This window comes from Acanthochromis polyacanthus, chromosome 18, assembly GCF_021347895.1.
Source record: "Acanthochromis polyacanthus isolate Apoly-LR-REF ecotype Palm Island chromosome 18, KAUST_Apoly_ChrSc, whole genome shotgun sequence".
Taxonomy (NCBI): domain Eukaryota; kingdom Metazoa; phylum Chordata; class Actinopteri; family Pomacentridae; genus Acanthochromis; species Acanthochromis polyacanthus.
In genome coordinates this window covers 15,608,684-15,624,471 of record NC_067130.1, presented here as the reverse complement: position 1 = coordinate 15,624,471, position 15,788 = coordinate 15,608,684, and the positions used below count along the sequence as shown (strand labels likewise).

The 15,788-nt window shown below is 39.8% G+C and overlaps 1 protein-coding gene across 3 annotated transcripts in view; it reads left to right on the top strand.

Moving 5' to 3' along the window:
- Positions 1–909: 909 nt before the first annotated feature.
- Positions 910–15,788, top strand: part of col5a1 (procollagen, type V, alpha 1) — an 87,665-nt gene continuing 72,786 nt past the window's right edge. The window contains exon 1 of one of the 3 annotated variants that reach the window (XM_051938111.1): positions 910–1,374. In XM_051938111.1, coding sequence (XP_051794071.1) covers positions 1,275–1,374 — 100 coding nt within the window. In that variant the 5' untranslated portion in view covers positions 910–1,274. The remainder of the gene's footprint in view (positions 1,375–15,788) is intronic. The other 2 variants (XM_022193114.2, XM_022193113.2) reach the window with 2 other exon arrangements.

Here is a 15,788-nt window from a genome sequence, read left to right as displayed (position 1 = left end):
ATTGAGAATGAAATATTAACCTTGTGCCAGCTGTCATAATCAAGACTGTGCATTTAGTGAGGAATAAACACTGTTAGTCCAATATAAGTCAAGAAAATTAAGATTTTATAACGGATTTTAACACTGAGCCCCCTTTTTAAACATTTTTAGGAAATGCTGCAGTGTCCCACTAGATTAGTAAAAATTGTACTTAAAAAGTTTGCTTTTTAAAAAAAAATACATGTTTTTTAGCTAGCCACATTATCAAGTCATTTCAGCTGAATGTAACACAATTTAATGTGTATCTGGTAGCCTAGAAGCAGGTGGCTCATGATTTAAAATGAGGTGGCTTGAAACAATAAAATTTGTTAACCAGTTGTTTAATAAATAATAAACATTTGATTGCAGATTTTATAGTTTAAACCCTCAACACAGGGATTTAAGATTAAAGCTTTGTTGATAGTGCACACATTATCAAATCAAAAGTTCCACATTTTTATAGGAATATAACCTATTTTCAGTGTTCAATATGATCATGGCTCAAAACCATCCTCAGCTTTGGACAAATGAGGACTGTGGTGCCCACCTGTTGGTGGCACAACACAGTTTCATCCTATTCTCATGTCTCTGATTATCTGGGAATCGCAATAAGATTAACAACTCCAGCCTTTGTTCACGATCCGTCCCGGGAACAGTTTTGCTTTTCCCGCTCTGATCCCTGTCCTCTGAAAATAGCGGACTCCATGTCAAAGAATTCCGAGCGCAGGAGTTGGGAGGCGTGAAACTTTCCCCTGGAACTTTTTCCTCTCCTCCCCCGGCCAATAACAGGGCCGCCTCTAATATGCGCGCTGCTCTGATTTGCCCGATCCTGCTGTCCTCGGACTGACTGACAGCCTGGGGGAAGACTTTTTCCTCCCTGAGTGTGTGTTGCCCCGTTGACTTGAAGGGGCTCTACGTGACGACTGAGAGAAAGGGGGCAACACTCGAGCTCGGAGGCGCAGCGGAGCAGGACAGCCGAGCAGCGCAGAGAGGAGCAGTGCGCGGAGAGACGGTGTCCATCCGTCAATCAGCTGGAAGGATCCCACACTAACAAACCCCTTATGGCTGCTTGAGAAATAACGATACACCCCCCCTTCCCCCTTTTTTCTCTCTTTCTCTGGGACTTTTTGGCTTTTTTTTTATTGGTCCTGACCAGAAGTTGTTGCCAGTCACATTAGTTGCTCCAAGTTGAGAAAAAAAAAAAAAACGAACAAAAAGGTGAATCCACTTGCTTGCAGTGGACGTCTCTGGCGGTCATGGATACCCATATAAGATGGAAAGTTAAACGGAGGATAAGGGACGCCCAAATCACTTTAGCGGTGATTCTGCTTTTTGTCACGTCGCAAGCAAGTTCAGGTAAGATGCAGCTGGGACGTTTGTGGAGCCGCTTGTGGAGGAGCGCTTCGCTGAAAAGTTTTTATTTTTTTCCCCTCTGGATGTCTGCCCCTCCTCCCTTTATTGGTGCCTTAATGTATTCACTTCAGTGTGTGTGAAACTTCTGGGACTTGTTAAAGCATTAAAACCCCGTGTTTTTGAAAAGAGAGCGCTATTCTTCAGAGAAATACTCTTAATGACACTTCTGCATAGGAGTCTGCTGTAAACATGCGCAAAAGCACCGCAACACCATCTAGTAGCTGATAAATATAGATGTAAGAATGTATTTATGCTCTTAATGGCTTGTTGTGGGGGAAACCTTAGGGATTATAAATCTATTTTAAAAAGCATTTCTAAGAAATCACTTCAGTATCTTGCAGATTTATTGCAGTGTTGTAAGAGTGGAGAGTTTAAGTCAACTTTTTCTTTTGCCTTTTTCTTTTTTTTTTTCCAAGGATGAAAAGGATGAGCATAATTTTTCTAAAGAGGGAGGGGCTGTAGCTCTTCTGAAGTGGTAGGGTGGAGCCGCCTTAAGGACTTCAACATCGGGAGGGGGGGGGGGTTACACAGTTTCTAAAGCACTGGGCGCTTAGTTGAGGCTCAAGCAAACAGAGTTAATTAATTGTAATCTATACATTCCTCATGTTTCTCAGCAGCAGTTCTTGTGCAGAATCTCACAATCTGACGGTCAAAGTTTGGTATGCCGCTTGAATATCGGTGCACGGTTGACGGAAGAAGTGATATTTGTCATCAGTGGTCACTGCTTGGTGTCACCGTTTTTGCCCCAGGACGTTGAGAGGTCATGCCGACAGGCTTGGGTCCGGCCTATAAGTATTATTAGCAACTTGAGACTGCCTGGCATGGTTGGTGGTCTGCTGTCTGCTGTGAGACTCTGACACAGGACCTTGAGGTGAACAGGTGGCTTCTTCTGTCTCCTTCAGACAGTTAGAAAGTGTCCACGATTGTGCTGATGGTGTGGATTTGTTGCGGTGCCCGGCAAAGCCCTACGCTCAGTGAAAAGCACTTCAGAAAGTAAGACGTTACTGGGATTAGAACAAATGAAGTGGCTTAATGGGCTCATATGGTCTATATTGTTAGCATATAAAGGAATTACTGCAGCCCGTTTGTTTTCATGTTGCCTATAAACACTGGTTGTTAACCGAACACTTTTTAGGTCACTGTATAACAGCTGGATCCAGATCTGGGTCATTTTTGATGACATCAGAGGAGTTGGGTTCTGGTGGGATGCTTAAGAGCACAGCTCTGAAATCATTTTGATGCTGCAGACTGGATTTAATCATCTCTTAAAACCGACACAGAGGAACCAGAGTCTTGTAAGTGATCCTCAGGGGTACTGGTACACTTCCTGAAACTTGACACTTGACACATGCCAAAAGGGAAATACTTGATGACTGAGTGCTAGCAACAAGTCAGCTACATGCAATTTTTTGTGCAAGCTAATTATTTTTGCCCTGCAAATGTAAGATTATTACTTTCATTGCCGTTTTTTCCCCAGTTGCTCCCACTTCTGAATTAAAACTAGTATAACACTGGAATAAATTCAGTTTTTGTTATAGTATTTTGATGAAGAAATCTTTTTCTGGGTATCCTAACCATTGGGTTAGACAAATATCAATTACAGGCAATTAACCAATTTGTCAACGTTAAAGTACTAATCTTGACCCAAAGCTCATGACCTCAAGCCTCAGTGAGGACCTGAGTGAACATTCAGCTGAAGACTTGGAGAGGCCTGCCCAGACACACCATCACTGGTTATCTGCAACTTGTCAACTCCATAGATAACGTGTCAGCATAAATATGCAGGTATAATAGTACCGGAAAAGTAAAATAAAACATTTATACTCAATATTATGATAAGAAATTGTTGTTTTTTCATGACTGCTCAAATGCAAGGTGTATTCTCTTAAATTGTGGGACTTCTTCACTGGAAAAGAGCAGATAGATTGATGGTACAGTAATGTTTCACAGCTAATTTTGTATTTTTCAATACTTTTTAAATATCATGAACTGAGCCCAAGAACTAGATCTAGAATGGCTCAGATTCTAAAAAATATATGCAGCTAAGCTCTAATCATATATAATTCATCAATAAATATTATGCATTTATAAATGCAAATATATTTATTGTTTAAATATAACATAAAATGTATATCATGTTTTTAAATGTAACGGTATTAGTTCATATAGCTGTATTTATTGACATTTTTAACCACCGGGGGGCAGCAATACAAGCTGATAGCACATTAGCAACAAATCTTTCACACTGGCTTAGAGCAGACAGAGCAATGTTAGCATTCATTTGGAGTTGTCTGTTCTTTAGCTTAGGGATGTAAATTCAATATTGATTTTTCCTTCAGCCTTGTTTTGCTTTGCCCTAACAGAAAAAGAGAATGCAGGTCTTTAACTTGCTAAATGACCCTCAGTGCTAACTAACAAGTTGCTAACTAGCTGTGTGGTAGTTGGCGGTAGCAGGTAGCATACCGTGGGTTTATTCGTGCTTTTTCCCTCAGAAAACAGCTGCCTGCTGATGTTGCTTGAAACAAAGTCAATGAGAATAATGTCAATGAACAAAAAATATTTTGTTACTAGGTGCAAACCAAAACGGTAAGCTAAAAGTTCAGAAAATGTGGCAAACTTGTCGCAAATTGTGACTTTTACTAAGTGTTTTCCATTCACTGTTGACGCATAATTAAAAATAAATGTAAGCAAGCACTGTTTTAAGGTTCTGCTGGTGTCCTAAACTTTGAAAAGATAAATCTGTTTGCTTAAACAGTTGGCTTATTAGCCTACAGTGCTATCATGGAATAGAATTTAATATTGGCATGAAATAGCATTTTAGCTATTGACAAGAGAGAAAGCTTCAAAATGCATCCATAAATTTGCTGCATAATTGTTGAAATTATAGCACTGTACAAACACCTCAGTTCAGTGATATTTATGTAGTGCCAGTTCACAACATGTAATCATCTCAAGGCATTGCATTAAAGCAACAAACCTGATAAATCCAAACAATTCTCTTTGGGCAGTTCTTAGAAAGAAAAAAAAAATCCTGTTTACCAGGATGAAACATCCGGCAGAACCAGGCTCAGGGAAGGCGGTCATCTGGGTCAGCTGGCTGGGGTGAGACAAATGTATAGCAGGATAAAAAAAGATAACTTGTAAGATGGCACTAAACACATTTCTTTTTTTTTTTTTGCACACTGTCAAATTGTTTCAGATTCAGAGCAGCCTGAGGTTATAGAGGATGAGCACACTGACTATATAAGTGGAGCTTTGTTAGTAAAACTGAGTCTCAGTCCACATTTCTTTAGGAAGATCAGCTTCTCTGGGCTTTAAATGAGGAAGTCTTACTTTAAAGCCATGTGAGATGTGGTAATAACAGAAGGCCCAAAAGACATAAAGATCAAGAATGAGAAGAGGGGTCTGAGTTCAGAGGTGAAGGTCAGGGCTTTTAGATTGCTACTGCTGTCAGGTTTACAGTTTCATTGCCTGAAGAAAAGGAATTCTTGCTGTTGTAGCTCCATTGGTCCTTGTTTCACTAAATGTTCCTCTGACTCTTGGAGGAAAAAGGGAAAGATAAAGAGTGTGTGTTTTTCATGGAAAGAATCTCTGACAGTTTAGAGTATTGTGAATTCTGTCCTATTTAACAGCTCAATCCAGTCTTTAGCCAGACATGCAGAATTCAATTTGAGGCAGCTTTAGGCAATTAAAGTGTTTTGTCTGTACAGTTTGTAGCTAGTTAATGTTCAGATGTCTGTGGAACAGCATATCTACTGTAGACCAAATCTAGCTTAGTCCGCAACAGGTTTCCTATGTTGTTCTGCTGACTGGCTTTCTTTTTTTGTACTTGGTTTCTCCAATCAATGGACTCTTTTCAACAAAATCTGTTTTGATTCTTTTCGCTGTGGTTTGTTATCATGAATTAACCAAAAGATTTTTTTTGGATGGCCTTTGTCCGTAACAAATATGCACACAAGACCAGCACCTACATCTACAGAGCATTTTAGTCGTCAGAAATACTGAAATAACATTCCTTGAATACCTTGTGCAAATGAAAACAACGGTGGATTTTGGCCAAAGCCACCAATGGTGATATATGGCAGTAGTGGAAGGTCCAGCCGATATGCCAAGAAACCACAGAATACAGCTATGATATAAGAATTATGCTATATACGTATTAGGAGCTGATATTCGTTTAATCTTTATGTACGTCTTAACGGGATAAACAGAAGAAGGCCTTGCTGTTTCACTGAGCGCCTCCCCATCTGGATTTGATAAGTTCCATTGTGCTGTCTGCTAAGCCCTCCAAAACGCCAGAAAAAATGTCTTCCAGATGTTTTCTCCCTATTCTTGGTGGAACAGGGGACCATGAAAAAAGAAAAACTTTGCATTTTTTTTCAAGAGAAAATACACCATTCTGTGCTGGTTTTAGAGAAAAATTCTAATCAAATAACATCTGCACTCTTAAAGGGAGGTTTGTACAAATAATAGCATCGTGCCTTGCGTTTCAGCCAGGTCTGCACATACACATCCAGGGTCATTAAAAGGTTCTTTTTGTTTAAGCAAGCCAACTTTATGATAGGGTTGAAGGTCGAATACAGCTGGCTCGCAGCTGTTTTTCATTTAGTCTCTTTATATCTGGGCAGCTCTTCTTCAAAGGGAATTTATATGGATTAATCAATTTAATTTTTTTGTTACCATATATAAAGTTCTCCAGGAGGCCAGTTCTAAAAAAAAATCATAGAAGTGAATCCATACAAAATTTACATTAACAAAGCATTGCATAACTTCCCATATGCTTCATTTGTGAGTTTTACAGGATGAAAACAGCTGGTTGCCCTGAAGACAAAACTGCTTTTCATTTATGAATTACTGTCCATTAATGTGAACTAATTTATTTAACTGAATTACAGGGCAAAGGACGGTACAGTCTGTTATTCATCTAGAACAGCAGATTTGGTTGAGATCTGTCAAATCTGAGGTTGTTCAAGGTGAGACACAGGCACGGATTTGCATTACCGTCAGATTCCTTTATGAATCATCTGTCAGCGAGACATGGAAGTTCAGCTGGCTGCCACTCACCTTCAAGTCTCAATCAATCAGATCAGTGGCGATGAGGGGGAAAAAAATGGCTTCTTGTGTGTGCCCATTGCCATGGCGCTGAGGAAGGAATCTGAGTTAGCTGGACTGTGGAGAGAAGCAGTGACCCTGCAAGTGCATGTGCCACTTCATCCTGTAAATGCAGGCTTTGTGGAAAGGACTCTGTAAATCAGCCCTAATGCCTGATAATAACATGGAAGATAAAACAAAATATGCAGGACAAGTTTTTGACCCGGTGTCAGAGTTAAGGAGATCCTTTGTGCAGCACAAATAGCACATTATTTTCTGTATCCTGGACGCTATATCGCCTATTCCTCTCCAGACTAATTAAGGGTCAAATAATTGTTTTCAACCACTCAATGGTGCTCTGTGCTCACGACACAGCGTGCTTGATTTGAAGCCAGTTGCGGATTCTCCCGAAAGGTGCTTCTTGCCCAAACCTAGTGTCTGCTAAAAACAAAAGACGGATCGTTTCAGCTGCACATTACAACCGAAAAGCACAGTGTGTATTATTTTAGCCCCTGAGAGACCAAAGGGAACAAAATGTATGATGTAAAAGTTGGATGTGCTACCTCATGATGCAACTCCCACTTCTGTATTTGATTTTTTTTTGACAGTATGCTTTGTTGCAGCATGTAGTGCATGGCAGAGTGAAAAGCTAAGTCTGGTCCAGGCTCACAAGCCGAGCATTCACTTCAGCTGGGAAACAGTGCCTTTCTCTGTAATGGGGTATTATAATCATTGAGCATGGAAAGCAATGTATGACTCATCCTTTCCAACCCCAGTCCCCCTTCCCCAGCCCGAGCTTAGCCACAGCCTGGGCAGCAGAAATACTGAGTGTAAGCATCTTTTTTCCTTCTGGGGGAAATACAATGGTTTCTGGTGGCTCCAGAAACTTTACTAGTCAGATGTATTCTATTTTTAATTTATTAGGTGATGAAATTAGTAAGCGTTGGAATGGAACGGCAGACAACTTTTTGCTTATTCAGCCGTATTTTGCAATCAAGCCGGAGACCTAATTAATTTGGTTTTGTTAAACAAGGGGGCCAAGCTTGAGCTTTACTACAAACACTAGTATGTGCTGAAGCAAGCTAAAGGAAATTAAAAAATCGCGCAATACCAGGAGAAGTAAGCAATACTATGTCTGAGCAATTATGGATAAAGTCAAACATGTGACATACCTGTAGGCCAACGTAAGAAGAGAATGTTTTTTATTGTTCTGTCTTCAAAGTTGCAAGTCAAATGTTCACCGAAAAAATTACCAGACTATTCTCTAGTGTGCTGTGAAATTGTCTGGCTGCAACTCATTATCATTCTTTTGCATGGGAGGAAAATGCTCTGCATTGTTTGTATTTGTATAAAGCAATCACAGCTGGCTTGGCCCAGGTTGCAGTGATGGTGTCCCTCCAAAATAGTGACAGGGGAATTGTTCTGGTGGAAGATTTGCATACAGGGGGGAGGAGAATGCAGTCATTAAAATGTCTTATTCAGCAGTAGCATGCCAATATTGGAAGTGGGAGGGAATGTCTGTGAAACTTTGCAGCAGAAATAGCGGTCTTCATCTGACCAGTCAGACTGTTGTAATTATGTTTAAGCACTCACTGTTTCAGGAATTACAGTGGTCTTGGTTAAATATTGAACAAGTCAGTTGATAATGTATGCAACACAGTGTTGCTGCATCAAACCTCCAGTGCAGAACTTTTGTCACCCCCTTCTGGCAATGAGAGTAACTACACCAACAGTGCCGATGGGTTTTGCTACCAATTCTTATTTTTTAGAATGTAATCCTTCCTCTGAACACGAAGCTTCTTCATCTGGAGGATTGATTGCATTGATGCTTCCCAGGTTTTGCTGGCATGGGCTCCGCCATAGTTCCCGCTGTTCTAGCCTACTTCTGTGTCACGAGGGTTTGTGCAGTCTTCCGCTTTGGCAACACGTCATTGCTGTTGATGTAAAATGCACCAGTGTGGGAATGTTGCCACAGACACCTCTTCTAACCCTCCTGTCGTCCTGCGGGTCAAATTGACCCGTTTTAAAAATGTGGAAAAAAAAGTGTGTGTGTGTGTGTGTGTGTGTGTGTGTGTGTGTGTGTGTGTGTGTGTGTGTGTGTGTGTGTGGTGTGTGTGTGTGTGTGTGTGTGTGTGTGTGTGTGTGTGTGTGTGTGTGTGTGTGTGTATTTTTTTTTCAGTGAAAATTTCCACTTTTTCAAAATTGTTTTTGAACATTTTTGGTGGGAAAAAAACAAATAAAAAAAATGTTTAAGAACATTCAGAAAAAAATCAACCAAAATCCAGTGAATTTTGCTGTCAAATCTGGGGATTTTTTAAATTTAAAACGATAAAACTTTTAAGGGAAACTTCAAGAATTTTCTTCCTGAAGATTTTTCAAATTTTTTTTATGAATTTGGGGACATTTTTTCTGAATTTATGGACTTTTTTCAGACAAGGCAACAACATTTTTTGGTAAGGACAACACGAGGGTTAAAACTGTAGCATACTATGAAATAAAGGCTTAGGGTTAAAGATTTACCTGCTGGTGACTGGCTTGATCAGCATTGTGTGAATTTGCTTAACAGACGGTGACTTTTCCTGTACAAACTTAACCGTATGCAGGACTCAATATACAAATCCTGGCCAGCTGCATCAAAGTTCTGCACTTCATATGCACAAAACCCCCCCCCAGAAAATGTTGCCAGGAAACATGATTCAACAGTAATTAGTATTCCTCATTAAACGCAGTTGGGGGAAATGAAGACGTGTAATTTATAAAGCCAGGGTTGATTTGACCTGAACTCTGTAGCTGATTTAGATGATTTACAGATGAGTCAGGTAGAGCAGCTGTCATTCGATATGTTTGACTTCTGTTCACCCACGGTCTTGATGTTGCTCAAGGGCGATACTGGTTAGTGTCAGGAGGAGATGAATTGATCGTTGGCTTGGCTGTCACTGCAGCTTGTGCACGTCTTTTGGCACTATTTGAGATGGCAAGCTTTCCTTTCCGCAGGCTTCAGTAATAGTGTGTGCTATCATTATTGCAAGAGCAATGATTGATAACTTAAATATTGCTTTTTTTGTCGCTCTTTTCATGCCTCAATGATTTTATTTTTAACTCCATCATTGACAAGACTGTGTGCTTTGAAATGTTGCTGCTTGTGATGCATGACTTAAATTTACTTCCTCTTCTGATGCAAACATACTAGTTTGAAAACATTACTAGACTTTCACTGGGACATTTTACGCTTTTTTCCTGCACACAAAATGAGTTTGTAAGTCCTTTTTGTGTGTTTTAGATGCTGTATATTTGTCTTTGTTGATTTCGTGGACCAGTTGAGAACATTTCTTTGTAAATTCTCAGAGGTCGTTGAGTTCACCAACGATGTTGAAACTCTTCCTTTGTGAGAAAACATTGCGTATTTGGATTGATTCCCATCATTAGCCAGGAAACGCAGCAGCTCAGTGAATTGCTGGAGAATATGGTGTTTCGGTTTGATGGGTCTTAACGCTGAGAAAAGCTTTATTATTGAGCAGGATTCTGTTTCATTGTTTAGTGTGAGTGCGTTTGGTGCTGGAATAATGGTTATCTGTGAAGCTGGTTGAGAGGAAATGGCTCTGTAATGTCGGTGCTGCAGGGCCCTCCTTTATCATAAATTTCTCAACAGTCAGCCATTAAAACTATATCTGTTGCGGGAGAGACAGAATGAGGGAAAGGCATCATTGCAGGAAAAGATAAAATAGGCAGCGGGAAATAAAGTTGCTAATGGGTATTATGAAGCTGGTAAGAAAGAAGACAAAGCCATGGAGGGTGAAATGAGAAACAGATAATAAAAAAGACAGAGGTAACAGTTATCACACACGTGCCTCAAAAGTCCTATTCCTGCACTTTCTTGGTGTAAAATGAGCGTTCAGAAGTGCACCATGGAATCTTGACTCAGTTTTTCCATCTTAGTCTGTGGTGGACGGCAGACAATGATTTATCTTCACCGCTGTGAGCTGCAGCTTGGAGACGGTGAAGTAAACCATCTGGTATTCCCACTGTTAAAGCAATAAGTCCGACTAAAGCTGCGAGCCTCAGAGTACACAAGAGAAGCTCTGGTCAGAAAAACTCTCTGTTCTCTGGCTCGTCTTCCAGGTGCTTGTGGTCTTGTGTGTAAATGAATCAGTGCGTCTGGGAGTCATGGTATGAATATTCAAGACTTTGTCTGCAGATTCTGGGTGGATTTTTCCGAGTTCATGCCTTTGTATCTACGTGATTGCTAATAGTTTCTTGGTGTCTGGTCATTCTGCAGTAACAGGCTGGGGTTAATGTTCCAGTACCTTGTTGTGAACATCAGAATGAAATGATTAATATCAGGAAAATGAGTGTATTTGGTGTATAAACACAAAGATCCTGCTCTTCTCATTTCCTCCCCTGCCTCTTCCTCCCTGCTGCTGTTTCCACGTGCAGCTTTCAGCCCAGGTCACTGGGTCAGTATCCTGAATCGTCTGGGCTGAAGTTGGCCGATAAAATGAAACTTAACTGATACTGGCATGTGAAGTCATTTATAAACTTATTTTTGCTCATGCCGGTTTAAAACCTGACCTAATTTGCTTTTGAGAGAGTCTGCTCAAAGACACTGTCATGATCTTGTCATATACTTGCATCTTGCTGATATTCATACTATGTCTTCTTTAGAAAGGGCTACAGCTCATAGTATAACACAGATAGGCAGACAATATCCTTGTTTCCATGAGTATTTTATGTGCATGTTGATATACAGAAAAAGTTATTAGATTCCACTCTGCAGCAATTGGGTAGGTATACAACCAATCAGCGCAACGAATAGGCTGACGGAGTTCCTAGAGCGCCGGCGGATTGTGGCTAAGTCCCATTAGCTTCCCAACCAGCGGAGCCAACTGGTATATTAAGGATTTGCCATATCCCGTTGGCATAAGTCCAAATACGTCTTTCTTCTCAATGAAACACTTCAGTGCTGTCCTTTGTTTCTTTCAATTTGAATTTTAGCTTCAAATCTTTAAGGGCTGTGGCCAAAGCCGAGTCGAAAGATAACTGTTTATTGTGCGCCGGTTGTTTCTGTCAGAATCGTGGCGCCTCTGTCGTCACTTAGTTACACCCGCCTTCTGACTGTACACTTCATGGTGATTGGTCCGGCCAGTTTTAGGAGCATCCAACCTCGAGCCTTATGGAGGGTAACTCGACCCACCCTGGCAGAGAATTAAATTCGTTGCCGTGGGTTGTCTAGCGCGGCTAGGCTAGCGAACATCAGCTGTTTCCTCTTTTTATTACCTTTGTCTCTGGACAGCATAAAACATGACCAGTACCAGCTGACATCAAAGAACAGTCAAAACTTGCCTAATGAAAGCAGTTCCTGATGACTTCTCTTCATTTTTCTCTGTTAGATTGCTAAAGTTTTCTCTCTTTCTATTTTTCTTGGAGAGTTTTTAGCAGTTGGCAAACAGCTTTTATTTCTGTGTATTACTCTGGTTATGACAGCCATGCAGCCACCTTCTGATGACACCACGCAGGCAAGGTTATTAGCTCCAAAGCAATTAATGGCATCAGATTTTCTTTTTCACATTTTTGGTGACTTTTCATATGAAGACAGCTTGTGCAACTCTTGCTGAACTCCATAGTTGTGATAAAAAGCAAGAACTGTTGGGTTGGTGAGCAAAATGAGTCATTAATAATTATTGGTTCATCAATTAATTGTGATTAATTGTTGATTTGACTAAAATATTTTCAACCAATAAGGCAGAAGGTGAAAAATATGTATGTCAGAAAATGTATTTACAGTTAGCTCATAAAGGGCCACAATGAGAGAGTCTTCTGTGTGTCGTAATGCCTGTCAACCAGACCTCTCCTTGTGTAGGTGAGCTGAAGATTAGCAAGCTAAGATTAGCGTCAATATGGCCTAGTGTCTGCTAATCTATGCCATTAAAGTAGAAAAGCATTTGCATTCAAAATGACTGTGTTGGACACAGACTGATGTTAAATTGTCTTGCTTAATTGATTTTTTGAATAAGGCTGCCTATTATCAGTTACGAAATTTGTTCAAAATTTTAATCTCTAGTGCTATTAATATTAAGTTTATTAACTATCATAAGCTAATAGTCATATGTATCTGTTGATGGAGCATTCAGTGTTTTATGAAGCAATTCATTTTTAATAAGTATGATGCTTGTTGTTTAAAAAGTAACACAATCTCTCTTCAAAGCCTGTCTCATCATTCAATTGGACTGTATTCTTTGGTTTGGTGATTTCATATAAATGCTGCTTTTTTTTAAAAAAAAATTTACATTCCTTCCAGCTGTCATTATGATTGTACAATGCATCGTACATGTTGATACAACTTGAATCTTCGTTCAAACCTCACTGATTGTCTTGTGATTGCCAGGAAATCTGTCTGACAGTGGTTTGTCGGTTTAATTAAAGTGAGGTATGTGTGATTGCTTGCCATCTTGCTTCTTGGCACTCCATCCAGATATGTGCTAGCATGAATTTACTTATGGGTTTTTTTTTTGGTTTTTTTTTGTTGGTGTGTGTGTCCATGCAAAGTAATGCGCTCAATCTAGCATATGCTTAATGCTGGCGGTATAAATCTCATGTCTGGTCACATGAAGCAACAAGTGCAGGTCAGAGCTGACAGATGTGTCTTTTTCATATTTTTTGGCCCCGCAGATGGATGGTTTAGTATAGTGCAGCAGTTGTTTCTTGATGTGTTCTTTTTCAGGGGTTGGCTGTTTCACCTAAAACAAAGACCACTGTCGTCTACCTAGACAAAGTTATCTCACGTCAATCTTTGAGGGGTGCTACAGCAAATGTCATATTTAATGCATCTTATTGAACAAGACTTTTAGGTTAGGATCTGAATGATTTCTCGGAGAAATCTGATGCTATAGACCACACAGCAAGCCTTTGTAACTTTTCTGAACATCAGCTACGGTGGCCACAATGACAAATGGGATATGGATAAATGCTTCAATGAAGTGTAACAGTAGGTACAGAAGAATTACTTGCACAGTAATGGCCATCATAAGTTTAAGAACATAAGCCAACACAGCCAGCATGAGGTATTGATCATGGTGCATCAAAATTAAATTCCACTTTTAATTTGTCAGAGTAAGAATGTCTTCTTTTAAGAGTTATATAGTCTCGCTTTAAGTAATTAAATCGGGGCCTTAATAGTAACCTGCTGTACTCACAGTGAGGCTCCAGTTGGCTTCAAGTTTTATAACAGAATCAGGTGAAATAAAAAAAAGAAAAGAGGCTCCTGCACCCTGCCTGTCTGTGATGCGCTCTAGGAGGGGGAAGTCTCTCATTGGGCATTCTTGTTTTCGGCTGTGCTGGTTTCCAGGAGAGGCAGGGTCCTCTTTATGGCTGCTAATTACTCCTTGTCCTCAGCGCCAGGTCAAGCATGTGCCGGGAGAGTTAGGCCTCACTTCAGGAAGGGCTGTAGGAGGAGGATAGGGGGCAGTGAAAGAATGAAGAATGTTAATCCTCCCCCCACCCCTTGAAAAAAGTACTAATTCACTGGTCCAGCACCCCTCCTCCTGTCAAGTGAAATGGTGCCGTCTGGAGTCACTAAGTGTTGCTACAGAGCAGTGTGTGTATATGTATGTGTGCATTTGTGGAAATAGAGGGTAGATGGATATTTAGGGGAATGGGATCCACCACAGACTTGGCATGGAGCCGAAAGCAGGATTATGAATCTGCCACTCAAGCTACTGTTCACATAAAGAGAGAAAAAAAATCAGCAAGATGGTAGGGAGGAGAAGAGGTTTATAAAAGCATATGATGCCTCCTTCCTCATGTCATTTTGTTGTAATTCCGTGTTTTGCCAACACCTCTAAAAATAACTCACACTGTATACTTTTATGAATTCATTATCCTTTGCTGTGCAGAAACCTCATCCAGTGTCTGACAAACAAAGCCATAAAAGAAAGTTAACCGCTCCTCTTTTAGCATCAAAGATGCAGCACTTTGCTGACTAATATGTACATTTGCAAGTTTTTCCTGTGCACATGGCTTGGGGAAAACCCAACTGTAGGAGTAGCAGTGGGTACTCCATCCATCTTAAAGTTCATCATTCATGTAAGAATTTGGAAAGCCTAAACATGAGAGATTAAAAAACCTTTAAGTGTTGCACAAGTTGAACTTTGCAGCTTTTATCAACAAGGGCAAGATGAGTAAATCCTGTGTGCACTTTGATGTACTGTTTAGTATGTGTTCTCTACTCTGTAAAAAAAAAAAAGTGAAAAATTGTTATGTTTTGGCAACTTTGGGGCAAAGTACAGTAGAATAATGGCACTTAACCATTTCATAAAAATGCAATAATTTTCCATAATAAAAATACAGTTTCTTGCTTTAATTTAAAGGAGGTTGTATGTATTTTGGGAGGAGTTTTTAATGTTTAAATAACTAATATTTACATGTGCAAAAACAATGAAATTACCAATATTACAGACAGAAAGACAGACGGATTGATTAGCAATGTCTATTATACAAATTATACACAATATCTCTCATTTAGCAAACAAATCTGTGAAAATTGTAGAACCAACAGTTCTTGTCATTAAATGTGTCTAATTTAAGAAACATAATTACAGTATTCAACACTTCCATCTACTAAATGACAAAGGACATAAATTCACTGTTTGACACAGACTTTAAACAGCAAAAAAGCCATTCACTGTCATTTTTAGTCATTTCATTAATGTTTTTCTTTTTTACAAAACTCTATACAAAATCTGTAAAATTAAAAAAATCCTCAATTTATTGACTTATTACAATGTAAAAAATAAATAAATTTACTTGAATACAGCAGAGGCCCTATGGCTGATCGAGGTACTGCATACAAGCCAAATTAAAAAAAAAAAGTTTAATTTACATAAGAAAATTTCTATCAAGTGCTGAAGCTAAAAGGATTCACTGTATTTATCGTATTACCTATTCGTATCGTATTCACTTGCATGAAGGCAGTTAAAGCAGCAGAAGAGGGGCAGCAGTCTGACCGGGAGCAAACGTACACAAGACCGAGTCATATAAACAGTTTCTGTGTTTATGTGGAGAACCTGCCTCTTGGATGTGAAGAGCTTGTGGTCAGAGGTAAAATTATTTTTAGCATCCAGTGCCACAGGTGTTGGTCTCTTGAGGGACCTGCCATGCTAAGTGGGTAAACAGCTCAGCTGAACAAGGTGGGATTGAGACTCATACCTGTGGCTTAGGATGTGGTCAGGACTGCTTCCGCTGGAAGGTCGACTGCCGGTGACAAACTCATG